The sequence below is a fragment of the Dipodomys merriami genome, unplaced genomic scaffold (genome assembly GCF_024711535.1).
Source record: "Dipodomys merriami isolate MVZ:Mamm:240054 unplaced genomic scaffold, mDipMer1.0.p SCAF_15, whole genome shotgun sequence".
Classification (NCBI taxonomy): domain Eukaryota; kingdom Metazoa; phylum Chordata; class Mammalia; order Rodentia; family Heteromyidae; genus Dipodomys; species Dipodomys merriami.
In genome coordinates, this window is record NW_027202826.1 from 19,238,801 (window position 1) to 19,257,968 (window position 19,168).

A 19,168-nucleotide genomic window follows, 5' to 3' on the forward strand; every position below is an offset into this window, starting at 1 on the left:
GTCATAAATACCTTTAAAATGTGAGAGAAATTATTTTCTGTTATCCCTTTAAAATTCTTTTGTAACTGTCTCTTTGGGGTTTCCTCCAAGTTTGAGCTATAAAGTCATAAACTTCCTCCACTTTTTATTAGACTCTCATGTTGAAAGACCCACCTGATCCAAACAAAACATCATAAATATTTTGCTTTTGCCTTCTACCTATCTAGATTTACTATGACTCTGGCAAGGTAGTAGCTACATTACTTGCAGTCAGCAATAAATACTGTTTTGCTTCATTTATAGGTTGTTTTGCTTTTATTTTCCATTGGTCCAACAGTAATATATGAGGAAAGGATGCTAGGGGTTGTGACAATCCTTTGCCACTATAAGGACAGACATGACAGAAAGAGCCCAGGTCCTTGATGATCCTGTTGAACCACCAAATGAATCCGAGGACTCTATAATCGCAGATGTCCTGGTCAAGCAACTATGAATGTCTTTGTGTTGTAGCACAGACAATGGTTAGGGAGTTAATTACTTGTAGTTGAGTTTCTGATACAAATAACTGATGTGGCTCTGCCCTAGCTTCTCATTCTTCCTCTTCAATCCCACTCCTCCCAGGCTTTAACCAAAGTGGCTAGCATGTCTTCTCCTTTGCCCTGTTTCTTTCAGGCCAGCGTCTCCTCTGTACCTGCTCCAGCTTATTCACCTTCCATCTCCAATCTATCCCCCTAAATGGGGTCTAACCAAATGCCTTTGCCTTTTTAATTGTGCCTTCTACTCAGGGCCTTAAACTCAAACCTGGGCACAGCCCTTTATCTTTTTCGTTGGAGGATGTCCCTCTACCATTTGAGCCATGCTACTACTGCCAGCTTTCTGCTGGTTTCATGAACTTTCCTACTCAGTCTGACTTTGAATCATGATCCTCAGATCTCAGACTGTTAAGTATCTAGGTTTACAGGTGTTAGCCATCAGTGTGCAGCTGGCTTAAATGCCATTTCTCATAGTTGGGTTTTCTGACTAGACGTAGATTCTCAGCTTCCAACAACTCACACACACATTTTCAGTTATGGACTATTTAAGCATTCATGTAACTCAGTATATTGCTGATTCCACAATAACTAAATTTTATTGCGTGTTTATTCTTTGCCAGGCACTGTGCCAAATGCTTCATTTGCATCATCTCTTTTATTCAACATGGAAAACTTATAAATTAATTACTCATATAGCTTCCATTTGACACATTTGACCAAGGACAAAATAAGATTTAGAACAAAAAGCTTATGAAGTTTCTCTCGAGGTCATGAAGACATCTGATTAAGCAGTAGAACATCCCAGGACCAAATCTAGGTCTGAACATGCACGGAGTGCATCACTCAGCAGTGAGCATGTGCAATTTAGACACTGTGTTTTCACAATGCTTGCCTTTGTGAGCAAGTGCATGGTGTCCTGAGTTTCTTCATACTGTGCTGTTTTGTGTATCTGCCTGGCCCAGATAACCATAAGTCACTATGACGACTTAGTCTTTCTTCTGAGAACCACCTCCTCCCAATCTCTCTCCACCAGTCTCCTCTCTATAAACAGATTTATCTACTAGTCTTTCATCAGCCTTGATGAAACTGTCCCAAGGTGTTTCTTATGAAGACATTTGAAGGTGGTAAGGGCTTGGTTTTCCCTGGTGGACCTTTTAAGGACTTTTGAAAAAAGTGGTTTTGAACTCAACAAATGACCCTCTCTCTCATGGTAAAATCAGAGCTACATCTCAGGTATGCTAGTTTGAATGGAAACTCAAAAGGCCTGTATGGACTAATTCTGGCTGGCTAGTGACAATGGTGGTTGTCATGGAGGAACAAGGAGGGATGAAGCTATTTTGTAAATCTTAAAGTATTACAGCCCTTTCCAATGCGCAAGAGACTTGTTATGTTTACCTAGAGTCTATTAGGTGAATTCTCTTAAACTTTTCCTGAGTCAACGTCTGCTGTCCTTAAAAATGTCACTGACTCCTCCCCATAATTTTAGTTGAGAATAAATTAAGGCTTACATCAATATTTAAGCAATGCCTACATTTTTGTCTGAATTCTTATTCACCTAGTTACCTATACACAAAAAAATTCATTATGCATAATTCTGGGTAGCAGCAATGATCAACAGACCATGCTACAAAATCTGCAAGACTGCAGATCTAAAACTGACTTTAAGTTCATTTAAACAATAAAATGGATGTGATTTCCAAGACTTGAAGGATCCCAAGAACTTTGGTAAATGCTTATTTAAAGTCAGGTTCACTCTGCGTTCCGGCTCCAGGGAATTCTTATGAAGAACAGGAACTAGCCGCGAAGGGTATGGAGTGTTTCAGACTGTTCCTTCATAAAGATTTGCTATGTGGAATCTGGGAGTGGCCTGTAGCAGCCAGCCACGCTGAAAACAATTTCTGTTCTCCTTCTCTAACTTCTCCTCGTCTGCGAAACATTATAGTAAGCAGTTATTCCAGGTAAATGCTCAAACATAAGCAACAATTTTCAGCACAGTGCCAAAGACAATAAACACTCACATGCCACGGAGTAAGTGTTAAAATAAATGTAGTGCAGAGCAGTAGGCTTTTAGAAAGGAGAAAAATGCCTTATTCTGGTATTTAGGATAAATTTGACTTGTGCAAAGCAGAGGTCATTCCATATAGAAGATGATTGAATAGAAACCTGAAATAAAGGTCTGAAGCACTGTAAAAATAAAGGTCCTGAGCACTGAAATAAAGGTCCTGAGCACTGTAAAAAGTCCAGCATAGCTGGAGCTCAGAGATAAATTGGGATTAAGATGCCACTAGAAAGCCAGCTGGTGAGTAGCCTTCATTGAACACATTCTAAAGCCAATGAGAAGAAATCAACATGTACTCAGCACTTAGTATCAAAAATGATTTGAAAAGACAAGGTTGATCCAAGCATCAAAATCCACACATTAAAAACTCTGAAACTTTTTGAATGCTGACATAACTGAAACACATCTGAAGCCTTTCAGACTGCAGATGAGCTAATGCTCAACAATATTCTATGCAAATATTACACGATAGGAAATATTCCCTAATCCAAACTACTGATCAAATATGTCCCGTCTCTAGTTGGTGAGGAGCTAAACCCCATGGCTATGAATGCAGGTTTCTAGAGGACAGAATTCCATTCTCTCAAATGATCAAATAGCTAAATGGGCATTTAGAGTCTTCCTGTGGAAAGGTAATTTAGGTAGTATCTGAGTCAGTCTCTATGATGACAGTCAGTCTCTTCCACCACAATCCCTTCTTTCTTACCCAGCCCATCGTTCCTTCCATGCAACCTCACTGTGTTTGTGGTACTAGATTGAATCTGGTAGGCTTTTTAACACTTCCGGTGAAGAGGGCCATGCATTTACTCGTGGTTAAGTAACGTTATTTCTTCTCTACTTCTACTTAAGGATATGTAGGCATTTTTTTCTGGAGTAACTACTCAATAAGCATAGCTCCCAGCTCTCCTGTTGTTCATCTTTTAAGTTATTTTGGCCTCTCCTTAAATCTTTCCTGCTGGGTCTCCATTTTCCAATGGGTATTCCTATTTAATCAATGTTGCCTCTTGAAAATGCAGTCACTAGAAATAGATACACCATTTCCTTCCTTGCCTTTTTCTTCTCATTGCTACCAGTATATTTTTAAAAAATGAATTGATTATGGAAAGGCCTCACCAGAGGCTTTTCTGGTTAACATTACCTTAAAATACATTCGAAAGGAATATCCATGGAACAAAGGGAAGTACACTCAGTCTAAAGCCAGACACTGACTCACTGTTTGATGGAATGCTGACATTTAACATCATAATGAAAACCGATATGCTGTCTAGATTGCTAGACATTTTTAATGGGAAAAATAAGAACCTGGAAGAACAGTGAGAGGAACATAGCAAATGCTTCATTTTTATGTGATGAAGAAAGGAATGGAGTAGATGGCCACACAGCTGGAAAAGGAAGTTATCTTTAGTTTTGGAGATCTCAGGGGCTCCCTCTTGAAGTAATGTGGAACACAGGCAGGGCAAACTGAGAAATCTCTGCCAGGGGGGATCCACTAAGCAAGATGTTAAGTCTGGAGTGAAAGTGTCACGCGTGGAAGGAATACCAGACGTATTATCCCATCTGTCGTGTTCATTTCACATTGGGGCCCTGATTTCTGGGCAGAAAGAAATGCATGCTGAAACTTATCTCACATGGCTATGTTTTAGGACAAAATGATGAGGACTGTTACATCACAGTGGTGATGAAGCCATGGAGATGTTGGCTAGGATGGCTACCCTAAGTCATGATGTAATGGATAGTCAAGGACATTGCACTTGGCTCTCACTACACAAGCTTTGTCTCTCAAGATTTTTTCTTTCTTTCTTTTTCTTCTACACAGAATGAAAGGGGAAACCATTTAATGCAGACAAGAAAAACTACTGACCCAGTGTCAAGCAGATTTAGGTCTTAAACCTTGAAAGGCAGATGGAAATTCAATCATGAGTTGGAACCTGATGAGAAGAAAGTGGGCAAAGGTAATGGACATAAGGCTGTGTGTGTGTGTGTGTGTGTGTGTGTGTGTGTGAGTGTGTGTGTGTGTGTGTGTGTGTACATGAGCACACACGTGGCAAAAGCAATTCAGGATTCAATAGTTTTTCTCGTAACTGAAACTTTGAAGTAATATCTCTTTGGAGAAATAACATCAGTTCTGTTTCTATATTGATGAAACAAAATTATCAGGCAAAACCACAATATTACTTTCCTACTCACTGACCAGAAAGACCAAGCAATACTCACATCAACTGCTTATTTCATTGTCAAATGTTTATTTCTATGCCATAGTTGCCTTAGCACAATTTGTAAAAGGAAGGAATCCAAAAAGTGATTTTTTTTTTCAGGATATTTTCTCTGCATTATAAGAAATAAAATAAACACCTTGGTATCAGAATTACCTTTTCTTTCACATCATTCTAGTAAGTTGCATCTAAATATCTTCCTTGGATATCTTTTTTTTTTTAATGTTACGATGGAAAAATATCCACAGGAAAAAATGCTTAGATTCATTAGCATAAACATGGGATAGTCTTTGTCAGAGAATATATCTAGAACATCTTTGTTTTGGTACACTCTATCACTAATTGCCATATTCTTATTACTTTATAACAGGCATACTTTATTATACAAACAAAGTGCACTAAAATGAACAATGTTAAGAGATAAACTGAAATTGGGTGGATGTTAAATCTCCGGGTGATTAGATATTAGTGAAGCACAGAAATACAAACTTCATTATCAATACAGTGCGCAACTCTCTCCTGTGATGGAAATGTTTTGTAGCCTAGTTCTTTTTTTTTTTTTTTTTTTTTTTTTTAGCACATAGGGCATCCAATACAACTGAAACAACCTGATAACAAATTGATCATTATTTTTTAAGTTCAATAAAAAGGAATGCTCAGGTTTCTTAACTGGTTCTCCTACTTGAGAGAGCCAGAAGATGGCAATTGCTCTAGACTGCTGTCATCTGATATGAGACACAAACCCACCAGGATTTTTACAGCAGAAGTCGGCACCATGCCTCAGATCACGAGGCCCTTACAAAGGAGCCTGGGAAAATAACTGTGCCAAGCAGTGGTGGGCCAGCAACTAGAGGCCGCCATGGTAGTTGTACGCAGAAATCCCTTCAGCAGACTCAGTGAAAGGGTGAGAGTTCTTTTAAGTTCATGCACATTTTATTGAGTAGTAATATAAAATGCTTTTTCTTTGTCATTGTTACAAGTGCATGCTTTGATCGCCAACATTTCAGAAGTCAAATTACAAAGGCAAGGCTTTAGGCTGTAGTGAATTACTTGGGCACTTATACAGTTGTTAAAAAATATGAATGGGCTTTTTTTTTTTGTCGTTGTTGTTGTTTTCAGAATGAACCAGTTGTAACCCGTAACTGATATACAAAGGGAAAAGAGTGAAAAAAGTACATATTTTGTGGCACATGACAGAACAGAACGAAGTAACTAAACCATTATGACGTTAAACAGTTACCATGCATTTAGAGTTTCACATGTAACTACAAACTTATTTAAATTCACAAGGTTTGCTAAACATGCTAACCATCTATATGTGCACTGACAAGCTTATGTTAAAAACTTTTAAGAATACTTTCCCCTTTAGATTTTTTTCAAAGCTGTTTTGATTACAAAATTTCAAAGGCATTAAGCATTTTAGAGAATATAAAGAACGCCAGTATACATACATTTCCAGTATATGTCAGACCACTAAGCGCATTACAGTCCCATACAGGCCAATACAGCCATTTTTTTTTCTTAAAAAACATGCATAGGCAGATTTTGTTTTTTGTTTTTTGTTTTTTACAGAATATAGATGCTTTATCACTGTACTTAATATGGTGTCTTGTTCACTATACTTAAAAATGCACCACTCATAAATATTTAATTCAGCAAGCCACAACCAAGACTTGATTTTATCAACAAAAACCCCTAAATATAAACAGCAAAAAAGATAGGTGTAATTATTCCAGTTTTTTTTCAAACTTAAAAGAAAAGTAAAGAGATTCACTGCCAAATTAATAAGTGTAATGTAGGAAAAGGGCATTCAAGCATACTAAAGAAACCTGAGCTCAGCAGAACCTGCACAAAATTAAAATGAAACTGTCCTTTTTTTTTTTTTTTTGGCATTTTAACAAATCTGCAACATTCTCTTTTTTTTTCTTTTTCTGTTTTTTTTAAGACTGCCTAATTCAGTTTATAGCCATTGTCTGACAAGAGTAGCAAAACATTATCAATAAATAGTCCTTATTTAGTTTGTACATCATTTTTGTTAAAAATGTTGATATCATCCATTTTTAGTGCTGCGACTGTAAACGTACAATAGTAAGAAATTAGACAAAGTTTTCATGTCCAGTAACAGAATAAAAGGCTTTTCATTCACCTATCTAGGAGTCCTCAATGCAGTAGGAAAACTCGGTCATTCCCCTAACATTGCAGTCTATACTAGCGTTAGCTTTCTTTTTAAAAATTTTTTTTCCCCTATAAGCATTTTTTAAAAGGCATACCCAAAAGAGGTGTGTAATCACCACCCTCACCAAAATATAGTTTATTATCTCTCTCCCTCTTTGTTTTTTTAAATGATAGTGTAAACTGAATCCAATTCCTAGCCCCCAGAGCAAATAAGCTACCATCAGAGGCAAGAACATCCGAATGCTGATAGGCAGCAGCCATACCACTCATGCCCTGCAGCTCAAAGAAAAAACAAAAAAAGGAAAAAAAAGAAGAAAGTGAACAGGAAGTGGTCACTGGATATTGCTGCTATTACTGCCATTGCTGTCCGTGCCGTTAGTTTCTGAGGCGAGAGCCTTGTTGATGGAGTTAAGGTTGGCATCAGAGGGCAGGGCGTCTCTGCGAGGTGGCATCCTCTCGTTAATTCGGTCTAAGCCCTTGGCTTCCTCGAAGCTAGTGATCTTATGTTGTGGTGAAAATCCTTTGATCGCTAAACAGAAAATCATTAAGAAAGAGAGAGACAGGGTTAGCTACAGAAAAAAACAGGGCACAGGTGCGGTGTTTGGGTGATGTGAGAGACTTCGCAGTGAGTGGGGATTCCTTTAGTGGAGAACAAGAGACGGGACCTGAACACAACACAACAGACTCCTTACCATACTTGGAGATAACCAAAGGTTTGAAAACAGCCAATGTCTCTTGCCAACCAAAGTGTCCTCTTGAAGTCATTAAGGTGAAAGCAAGTCTCTCGTCTCGGTGAACATTTAGAGCAAAGGATTCCAAAGTGGATAATGTAAAGAAGTCAGGTCCCTGGAACCACCATTGTTGGCGACACTATTACCATGGTTACCACATTCAACACCTATCCTAGGCAGACTGTAGTATATACTCATTATCACTCTCCCATTGAGCTAGTAATGACAAATCCAGTGGAATCACGGTGACTGCTATCCCTAAAACTCTAGCAACAGGCTTAGAGCAGAAGGCAAAGGAGCCAAGAAAGGAATTCACTTGGGCATTTCTATGTCACCACAGAACCCCAACTCAGATCTCCTCTGCAAAACAACTCAATGATGCCATTAAAAACAAAGAAAAAAAAGAAAAGGAATGATGAATTTCAATTTTCCCCCCTCTACTTTGGAAGCACATGGAGTGGGTGACAAGGTATAAGAAACTCAGAAATCAATATGGGATCTCTCAGTGGAGAAGCACTGAGCGCCCTTCTTCAGTAAACAGACCAAACATGTTCCTCTGGTACCCGTGACTCCTGAAATCAAGAAAAAAATCATTCTTGGTAGAGCCAGTGAGACACACAGAGGGGTTAAAAGAAAAGCTTTTCATATCTTTAGAAAAAAAAAAAGGAATTGGACAGGATTTATAACTACTCCAAAATACTTCATTAAAGCATGATATTCTTCAAGTGGTTGTAATACTTGATTTAAAAAAAAAAATCTAGAAAACCCCCTAGTGTGCTTTAGAGATAAGTAAGGCATCTGTCCAAGAAATTTAGTGGTTGCCCCATTCTATGAGGTGAAAATAAGACACACAAATGGGGAACCAATGACATCAGTTTGTTTTACTCCTTGTGAAGGGCTAGGCAGATAATCAAGGGCCAATCACCAGTGTTGAATTAGGCTGCATCACCAAGGCTAATTAAAAAATAATTTCACAGTACTTCCTTCTGCCTTACCTTATTTGGTTTAATAAAAATTTTAAAAAGAAGAACATTAAAGCAGTTCCAAACTGAAACGTTGCCAGCCATTCCCACACAATTGTGCAGTGCCTTCCATTAGTATGGGTGGGATTCTTAAAGGATACACAGAGTTGTTTACAAGCTCATAATTATTACAATGAGAAATAGATTGCTTCCCCCTCTGCATTTTACAGGTTAGCATAGTGGTGATTAGTCAACCATGAGAGGAAGAAGATGGGGAAATGGGGAAAGACCAAGGCCCAAAGCAAAGCTTCTTAATTCTTCTGTTAATTCAATAATCAACTTAGAAATAATAAATAGAGCTGTCTATGAGCACCCACCCTGAAAACTAATTCATTTAAGGGACAAAATAATAGCACCAAGTGGTACCCTACTCTTTGGCTAACCAACTGTATCATTTCATCAGAATTAATAAATATAAGAAGTTTGTCTCATTACAATTGATAGTCATTTTTGTGAATTTAAATGACAAAAAGTGGAATCTCTAGGTTTTAAAAGCCAATAGGGTAGGAGAATAGAAATTAAAAATGTAGTTGGATATGGATAGTTCTGGGATGGGGCTCCATTGCTAGTCATTTTGTTTATCCTGGAATGGAAGAATGTGCTCTGCTGTAGTTGCTGGTCAGACAATGGGTATTAGCAATTTACATTGGTAGTATACTCAACACAACACAGAGTCACAGAAACCACAGAAAACAGCCAAACTATCAACAAGAATGCACACTGCAGATTAGAATTTGCCAAGAGGAATAGAGAATTCCCACATAAATAGCAGCATGTGCACTGCTATTTAGGAAGCAGTTGTATTTTTCTCTTACATTGCTGTCGTTTCCCCTACCATATCCAAATCATGAGCAAATTGTAAGTCTAAAGTGGCACTTTTTTTCACATCATACCAAAGGACCATATGCATACAATTTTGAGAAAAATAAAAAGTTATCTGCAAGAACAAAATACAACTGGAAAATTTTGTTTTAAAGGGGAACTTCAAATTATTATTATTTTTTAAATTTCCAGAGGGTATGGTATACATATAATATTAAAAACTATTTTGATATATGCAGTTCTCATACAACTGTGTACTATTATTATGAATATTTTTGATGGTATTAAGGTTTGAAATAAGAGACCTGTGCTTGCTGGGCTTGCTACACTCAGCTGGCATTCAATCATGGGAGTCACACCTCCAGCCTTATTTTTTGCTAGTTATTTTGGAGGTGAAGTCTCTTAGATTTTTCTGCTTTGGCTGGCTTGAAAATTTTATTCTCCAGGTCTCAGCCTCCTTAGTAGGTAGGATTACAGGCATAAGCCATGGGTGCTGGACCATAAGTATTTTGAAAAAAAAATTCAAGTAAAAAGTTTTCACTAGAGAATCAAGTTTCTTGTTTTTGAACAGTTCTAAGACATGGCTGGAGATGGTCAAACATTCTTGATTTCTCTAGTAAGGTGCTTAATACAAAAAATAGGCACCTGGCAAATGCTAATTATTAAGTGACTGTTTGATATTCACTACTCTTATAACTGGCCATTTCCATAGCCACTAGATACTTTTAGATTTCTTATGAATTTTGCTGGTGTTAACTGACGTACAATACCAATAGATTAAAATTAATTGGGCTAAAAGAACGGTTTATCGCTCTACATGTGTCTCATGTTGGAATATTTTTTAGAGACATAAATTGATGTTGAGCTACAAGAAAGCACTATGAAAAATAAACTTTTTTTTCTTTTTCTTTTTTTCCCAGAGGGAAGGGAGCTACAAACTTGGAAACACTAGCATTCATCAAGCTACTTTTCTGCTTTCCTTCTCACTGATGCCTGCCAGTGATCTAAGGAGGGACATGGTTCAGCTCAAAGCATATTGTTTTACATGTTATTTGTCAAAGCAGCTTCCATAACCCCCACCCCCCACGTCATTTCAGTGATTATCATACTTTTGTTTTCTGTGATTGTACTAGGTTCATGGTATACAGAAGTCAAACATAGCTTTAAGGGAAAAAAAAACAAACAAACAAACCATAGAAGGACATTTTCCCCTTTAAAGCAAGAACATTTTGGTTAATACTGAGCCACAACTGTTAGCCCAACACCCACACACTCTGTACAAGCTACAGCAAAAATAAATAAATAAATAAATAAAATAAATAAATGAATACACCCAGCAGAGCCCTTATCTGTTGCAGGTACAACAGAAAGGGGACTGGCCAATTTACCTTCATCAGCCTCAATAGCCTCAACAGTAGCTGAAGAGAAGAAAGGGGGTGCAAAATGAATGAGAAAAATGAGCAGAGGAATTTTTTTTTCTTTTAAACTCTTAGAACAAATCAGTGACGCTCGAAGAAGCTAAGGGAACCAATAGTTCCTGTAAGTGCTGGATTCTGGATTCAGACAACGAAATAGAAATGCTCAAAAGAAAGAAAACACCACACACACACACACACACACACACACGATGACAAGCTGAATATATATATATATATATATATATATATATATATATATATATATATTTTAATGATCTGGGACAATCTATCTGAATGAACTGCTCTGGTTGTTGTATGAGCAAAATAAAAACAACAAAATAAAAACCAATGTAGGAAAACACTCAGGAAAGCTTTCTGTGGTGTGGATAGGATTGGATAATGGATTATGTAAACCTAAACTACCTTTCTGACTCACAGAACAGTATGAAACCTTTGCTAGCCTTAAGTGTTTAAAAGTGCCAGACAAAATGGTAGCACTTAGAACCATGATGTCACTAGGATAATTCACATTATTTAATACTAAATAAAGCATCTCCTACTGGTATCAGAAGGCAGGGAGATACAAGTTTAAAGGAAGATAAATCCATGTTTCTACCTCAACAAAGCATGTAACATTTATTTAGAGTTGGGCAGTGGTACAATGGTGAAGAAGAAAGGAAAAAGGAAGGGAATAATACAGTCCACTTCTTTAGTCAGATAGATAGACCAATTTAAAATCTGTTTTTGTTTTTTTATTCTTATTGAAATGACATTTTGAGGAGTGAAGTTGTTAAAATGTCATAAATCATGTGGGAACACGGTAGCAGCCGCCTTGTCATCAATTTTTTAAAGAACAGGCTGCTAGAACCATGAATTTCACACAGGAAGCTTCAAATGAACATAGGGAAACTGTGTATTTTAAAGGCACAACGTTAAAAGCACAGTGATTGATCAACAACTCTTCTAATAAGGTTAGGATTTATCCTTTCACTGTACAGGTGTCAGATTCTTTTAGTTGATATTTCCTTAATTAAATGCTAAAAATTTATAATTAAATGTAAAACTTTTCCATAACTCCAAAATGTTTAATATTAAAATTCTACCCCTTGATTTTGATTTTCTCTACAATTTAAGGTTTCAAAATGAAAGTATGTGTCAAATCTGCACTGCTGTTGAGATGCATTCTAGATTCTTTATGATGAAAGTAGACAATATTCACCTCCATGGAGAAGAAGAGCTAAATGGCAAAGCTCTGGGTGGTTTCTCCTCATTCAAACTAAAAGGGGCAGATATAAACTGTGAAGTTGCATCCATATACGGTGCTTTAAAATACATAGTAAGTTTTCAGATTCTCAGGACAAATGAGGTTCTGGCCTACTTGTCTTTTGCCTGTCTAAGTATGTGTAAGTTTAACACAAAAGTAACACAAACCAACATATCCAAGAGAAAGTAAAAGAAAACTGAGTAACTGAAACTAAAAATACTGGTGACAATCCAAAGATGAAACAAAGAATTACAAGAACTTAAGTAACTTAAATTTAAAAGAAAAGCAAAAAACTCAGAACCATTCCAGCACTGACATTAGAAATAAGGACCGCCCACTAATCAATGTCTCCTTCTGAATCAAATGAGGCCCATCGTTTCTGATAATACACTTGTTGGGCCTTAAAATGTGATTATCAGAAATGGTAGATTTCAATCAATTAGGCAGAGATGCCTTTTGGGCACACAAATTTAATGTTTAATGACAGCATATTTATTTGGGGAGAAGATGTTTGTTTGATAAAGTGAATAAAATGATTTCTAGTTATAAATTTAAAGGAAGAACTTAATACTATGTACTTTCCTACTGTTCTTTTTTTTTTGGAATTTTTGTGAAAATTCAGAAATATTGGAATAAATTCATCTCAAAATAAATAATGTGATGGCGCTTCAATGGAATCATTTAGCAACACCACATTCATGAGATTAATCATTATTTTTCATGTCAAAGAAATGTCTAAAGAATGAAAGCGTAAAAATACCAGAATCTTCTAGGATGAAGGACAGGGAGAGAAGAGAACATATGAACATGATCTAGGAATGATATAGGAAAATACACATGAGGCTGAGATTGTTTAAAAAATGTTGAGTGTATGTTTGTCTAAACATTTTTCCTCTAATATCTATTAGAAAAATTTGCATATTATTGAAATTATACTCAAATAATAATTAAAATTGATAACAAAGCAAAAATAACAAGTGATTTCCACTGACCATGTGGTTATTTAAATTAAGTTTAATTTTAATGACATTTAGGAAATATTAAAAGAACAGCTTTTTAGTTGTATGACCAATGCTTCAAATATGAGGAGCTTCTGTCCAGATATCAAAAATTTTCATCATCACAAAAAGTTATATTGGACAGCACTGGTATAAAAAGTTATGGTTTTAATACAAAGCTTCTATCATGAGATATTCTTTTTCAATAATAAAATGTAGTTCTACTCAGTTTCCTCTTTGATTGTGGACTAATATAATGAGAAAAAAGTCATATTATTCCAAATTTCTCTTAAATGGAAAATGAAACTAACCTTTTTTGTAATCTTTGGTTCTGCGATAAAATCTAGTTATGGGTGTATAGTGTGCGTGCATGCGTGCGTGCGTGCGTGCATGTGTGTGTGTGTGTGTGTGTCTACATGTGTATTTTGTCAACTATCTACATGACCAGTTTTGATCATCTCAAGGTTTCTAACAGGTTATGTTTCAGGAACTGACTGGTTCCAAGTTTCCAAAACTGTTGTGCATGTAGGCAACCTACAGGAATCCTGAAAATGTGGACCAATATGTAAATGAGGGATGGGGTTAGGAACGAAGGCTACATTGCAGTGAATGAAAGTGCTACTCTGTTGGACAGGACTGATCAAACTGATGTGCAAAGGTTTCAGCCCTTCTTCCAGTCAAGAAGAGCTGAAGACCAAAACAAAGCTTAAATGAATGAATAAATCAGGGCTCTAATGACACAACTAGCCAAAGAGATGCTCCAGGTGCAAGGTCATACCAAGGGGCCTGCTTACCGCTTTGCAGGGTTTGCTTCCCTCCAGAAAGTACTCCGCTGGGGAGCATGCCAGTGGGGGTCAAGCCCTTCAGAGTCAGGACACTCTCACTCTCTTCTCTGCAAGGCACCAAGGGGAGGAAGTTAGCATCTAAGATCCACAGCTACCTCTACATGCTCTCTAGCTCTTTTCCTTTTCCTTTTTTTTTTTTTTTTTAAAAGCTTCTAATATACTCTACTTTTATATGCTGAACAGAAATAATGTTCCACAATGTGACTGATGTGATAAAAGTCACCCTTGACAACTGTGGAGGAACAGTCTCTTCTGCTTATAAAAGATCCTGGAAACAACTGTAGCTTTGTAATCAGGTATCCTGCTATGACAGGTTAAGGTGTGCAAAGTAGGCTGCGCTATGGGGCAGGCCATAGGAACGTTTACCAGCCAAAGAGTAGCAACAAAGCTGCAGAACTGATTTGATTTGCGTGGGAAAATCAAGATTGTTATTCTTCACCAAGCACTTTCCCTACTAATTTGCTACTATAAATTATTTTATTATTGACTATGACAATTGTTTTATAATTGTTTCAAGCCACATAATTATTTTAATTATATATATATATATATAATGTGTATATATATATAATGTGTGTATATATATATATAATGTGTATATATATATATATATATATATATATATATATATAGTCATTTAACATTGTTAACCACTTTATTTGCTAACAGTGCCTTAGGACTAAATAACAATGAAATAGAAATAATCTATCTTTCCACAAAGCAGACACTGTAATCCTACATAAGTAGAAAAAGTTTACACTGTGCACTCATATACACAGATCTAAATATTCATGTACATAACATATACTCTAGTTATGATGCTTAACATGGCAATTAGTAACATTTTTGAAGATTTCTAACATGACCAGAAAAATAATTCCTGCATTCCTCTTCAAACCTCGTGCTTCCAACAGTGTTGTTTTAACTCAGCAACTAGAAATTTCATCTTTTAATTGTTCAAAGGACCATATAATCTTCATATCCTTATTCAAAATTCATTCCACCAGTAACTCTTGATGCCTCTGGCCTCCAAATGTTCTTACCATCTTATTAATTCTTACATATTTACTATGTATTTATTTATTTAGGAAAGAGCTTTATGGTCACAACATAGTATACAGCTCACCTATTTACAGTGGTTTCTTACAAGTTCACAGAAGTATACAACCATCATTACAATCAATTTTAGAATATTTTATCACCACCCAAAGAAACCCATTAGCTATCATGCCCCATTTCCTTCGGGGAGACATAACTCTGAATCAACTGTCTGCAGTTTTGTTGCTTCTGGACATTTCATACAATGACATCATACCACATAATGTCTTTGGTGACTGCCTTCTTTTACTCACAACTAGTATCTCTTTCCTGGACTTCAATAGCTTCCAAATAGCTTTTCTTCTCCCATACTATTCTGAGTATAAGCAATCAGAATGAGCCTTTTCATACCAATGCCACATCTTGTCCCTGTCCTGTTCAAAACTTTTTGATGGGTTCTCTCACAAAGGATGAAAGATAAAATTTGTATCAGGTTCCACAGTAGAAAACCAGAAATGGTGCTGTGGCTCAAAGTTGTAAAGCACTAGTGCTGAGCGAAAAAGCTCAGGGACAACCCCCACACCCTGAGTTCAAGCTTCACAACCAACAACAACAAAAAATGACCACCATCTTGCTCAAATTTTACAGACTATTGATCACTTAGTCCTCAAAAAAATTCTATAGTTATCGATGTGCTTTATAGATGAGGAAATGGAATTCCACTTTTGAGCCATAGCACCATTTCTGGTTTTCTGGTGGTTTATTTGGAGATAAGATTCTCATAGACTTTCCTTCCTGGGCTGGCTTGGAACTGTGATCCTCAGATCTCAGTCTCCTGAGTTGCTAGGATTACAGGTGTGAGCCACCTGTGCCCAACTTCATTTCTCTTTTTCCTAGCCTCCTTTCCTTCTCTCATTCACAGGTGTTTCTTACTCCCCTCAACTATGGCTCCTGGCCCAACCTCAAACAGTAGCCATGTTCTCAAAGGTTTCCAACTTCCAATCAGTCCTGCAGAGTTCTCATTCAAACTCCTCTCTGTGCAGTGCTTTTCACCACCCCTCCTTCTCCAAAACCTTCTAGTCCCAGGTTTAATCACTTCTCTGTTCTTCTTCTTTCCTGTTCTTCTCAGCCTCATGACTGATCTCTCCTCTTCATTTCCACCCCAGCCACACACAGCTCTTAACCACTAGAAACACAGTTCATCTGAATTGAGAAGTGTTGTACGTGGGAATGAAAGACCAGATTTTGAAGACTTTCGATGAAATTTAAGGATGGGAAATATCTCCTCAATACATGTTTCATTAATCATATGTTGAAATGATTAAGTTCTGGGTGTTTGTGTTCAGTGGCTTCTATCTCTTTTATTGTGCTTTCTAGAAAATTTAAAAATCACAGATGAGGCTTTGCTTTTATACCTACTAGGAAGCACCCCTCTGGAGTTCTATTCTCTTTCTCCCCTTTCATCTTGTCCTTAGCAGTACTCTGTGCTCTCCTAGGTTTATAACCTGTACCTTCCCAAATCCCACCTAGGGGGCCCTTCCTTTGCATTCTTCCTTCCATAGCCTGGTGCCACATTTTTCTTTTTTTCTTTTGTTGTCAGTTGTGGGCCTGAACTCTGGACCTGGGCTCTGTCCCTCAGCTCTTCAGCTCAAGGTTAGTACCCTACCACTTGAGCTACAGTGCCACTTCTGGTTTTCTGGTGGTTTATTGGAGATAAGAGTCTCATGGTCTTCCCTGCCCGGGCTGGCTTTGAACCATGATCCTCAGATCTTAGCCTCCTGAGGATTATAGGAGTGTGCCACAGGTGCCTGGCTCCACATTTTTCTTGATTGCCTTCAGGAGCTTCTTAAATGCTCCTCCTGCTACCAAAACATTGTCTTCTAGCCAATGTTCATCCTGGCTTTAGCATCTATACCTGTCTTTAACATATATACCAAAGAATGAGTTTGAGCATGCCGTTTGGCTTTGTAAATATTATTCCACAACTCCTCATTGCTCCCCACACAGAAATATTAAGCATATTTTAGTATCAAGACCTCAGCTTTAAACTAGAATCCTCACTCTGTTTCATGTTCTTACTAACGTAGACTGTTTTAAAATTAGAAATTTAGAATTCATTACTAGACTACTAGCACTACTTAGAATCCTATTTGACTAGCTAGTTCACTTTTGAGTAGGACTCCCATTAGTGTCGCTCCCCAGCTATGTTTGGTGCACTGCTCAGCACCCCTCCATTTCCTCACTCTAAAGGTAGGTCACCTCAACCTTCTAACTTAGCTATGTGGATTACTGTTCAGTGTGTGTACCACAGGCTTCAGCACCTGGCACTTAACAAGCACCTAATAAAAAGATGCAACTGGCATTGCTCCTAGGACCGTGTGACTGTACTCCTGATGACTTCTCCTCTTCCAGCAATGCCTTCACTACTGGAATCCTACCTACTGGAAGCCAGCCCGTTCTTCATGGCACGCCTCTGGTGTCGGCTTCTTCACCAACATTGATTGCATTCAGGAGAGATAAGGACTCCTTCCATGCAATGCCACAGCTGAGCATCTTCTCACATATGTAGTTCACACCTCACTCTTACAGGAGCATACATGCTGGTGATTCCAAGGCAATCTAGGTTGCCTAAGGCCAATTCCAGTTCAGATGGAATACTCAGCCATTACTTACTAAGCTTAGTTTGCTTTTCTCTGGATATGACGCCTCCACTGTACTTTTATAAATGCTTTTATTATTAAAAAGTAAAAACACATACCTCCCTATTTTCTATTCATCTGTGCAACTTTAGTTCAGTTGCTGATCATCCCTGGGTTAAATAATCTATTTCTCATTGGGGATCTGGGATTACCCATTAATCTGGGATTAATCTATTTCTCATCTGGGGTTAAATAATGCATTTCTCATCTGGGATTAACCAATTTTGGGTTAAACAATCTATTTTTCTTCTTTCCTTCCTCTCTCTTCTCTGCATCTTTTCTTTCTTTTTACCATTAATGGGGTTTGAACTCAAGCCTTAAAACACCCATTTGGCTTTTTTCACTCAAGGCTGGTGCTCTACCACTTAAGCTCATCCCTACTACCATCTTTATGCTGGTTAGTTGATTGTAAAGAGTCTTGGATTTGTCCTCCTGGCCCAGCTTTATGCCAAGATCCTAAGATTTCAGCCTCCTGAGTAGATAGGATTACAAGCAAAAGCTACCAGCACCTGGCTAACAATGTCTTAGATATGAACAGTCGGAGGATTAGTCAGATTTCCCCATTTCAATACCTATGTGATTCATGGTTTCTCCCACCTACATGTGATCTGAGAACTAAGATGATAATGGGTTTTCATAGTAAGAGAGACTTTCATTTTTCCAAAATATAATTTCACAGGGAAATTCTGGAGCTGTTTCAATTTCCACTCATAGAGACCTCACAATGAAAAAGAGAAGAGCATGGATTGGTAATGAGGCACACTACATAATAGATGCTCAAGGCACGTTACTACCAGTTGAGTTTATGATCCTTTGTCCCCACAGAAAACTTCTCTAGCAGAATAGGTCTTCTTGCTGATCTTAAAACTGCTGGGCTTGCTTCTATCTAAGGATCTTCCTACATGCTCTTTCCTTTGCCTTGAGATCTCTTACCTTGTTTCTTCATGAAGGTCATCCACGCATCTGCTCAAATACCTTTACTTAGACTTCTTGGTTAACCAATACTGAAATGAATGCCTATCTCCCAGTTGTTCTCCCTCTATATTGCTTTTAGTTTTCTTCATGATAAATAATAAATGAATATTTTCAGTCTTATTATATTTATTTCTTGCAGTCTTAACCCCTTTCATAGTCCCCTGCTTTCAGCTTCAAGTCACTGAATTACTCTTCAGTGGCTCTACCAGGAGTAGAACATATATAGTTAAGTGGAAAAATCAGAAGATCCATCACAGCTCCTCTATGAAGAAAATTAAGGAAAACACTGGCAAAGATAGATTATAAAATGACCCAATATGTACACGTAGTGTTTCCCAAGGTGTTCTTAGTTACCCTTGATACTCTGGAGAATGATGGATGACTGCATATAAGCACA

General features: G+C 37.4%; 1 protein-coding gene and 1 long non-coding RNA gene across 3 annotated transcripts in view; one reads left to right on the forward strand and one right to left on the reverse strand.

Annotated features, from left to right (window-relative positions):
• Positions 1–1,431: 1,431 nt before the first annotated feature.
• Positions 1,432–10,796, forward strand: LOC138826944 (uncharacterized). Its single transcript, XR_011371911.1, has 3 exons — positions 1,432–1,745; positions 4,388–4,523; positions 10,455–10,796. It is a non-coding gene; the product is annotated as an uncharacterized lncRNA (long non-coding RNA).
• The window catches only part of Ppp3ca (protein phosphatase 3 catalytic subunit alpha), a 257,022-nt gene continuing 243,184 nt past the window's right edge, over positions 5,331–19,168 (reverse strand). The window contains exons 12-14 of one of the 2 annotated variants that reach the window (XM_070022342.1): positions 14,009–14,106; positions 10,923–10,952; positions 5,331–7,488 (exon numbers count right to left, since the gene is read on the reverse strand). In XM_070022342.1, the coding sequence (XP_069878443.1) occupies positions 7,292–7,488; positions 10,923–10,952; positions 14,009–14,106 (325 nt within the window). In that variant the 3' untranslated portion in view covers positions 5,331–7,291. The remainder of the gene's footprint in view (positions 7,489–10,922; positions 10,953–14,008; positions 14,107–19,168) is intronic. The other variant, XM_070022343.1, reaches the window with a different exon arrangement.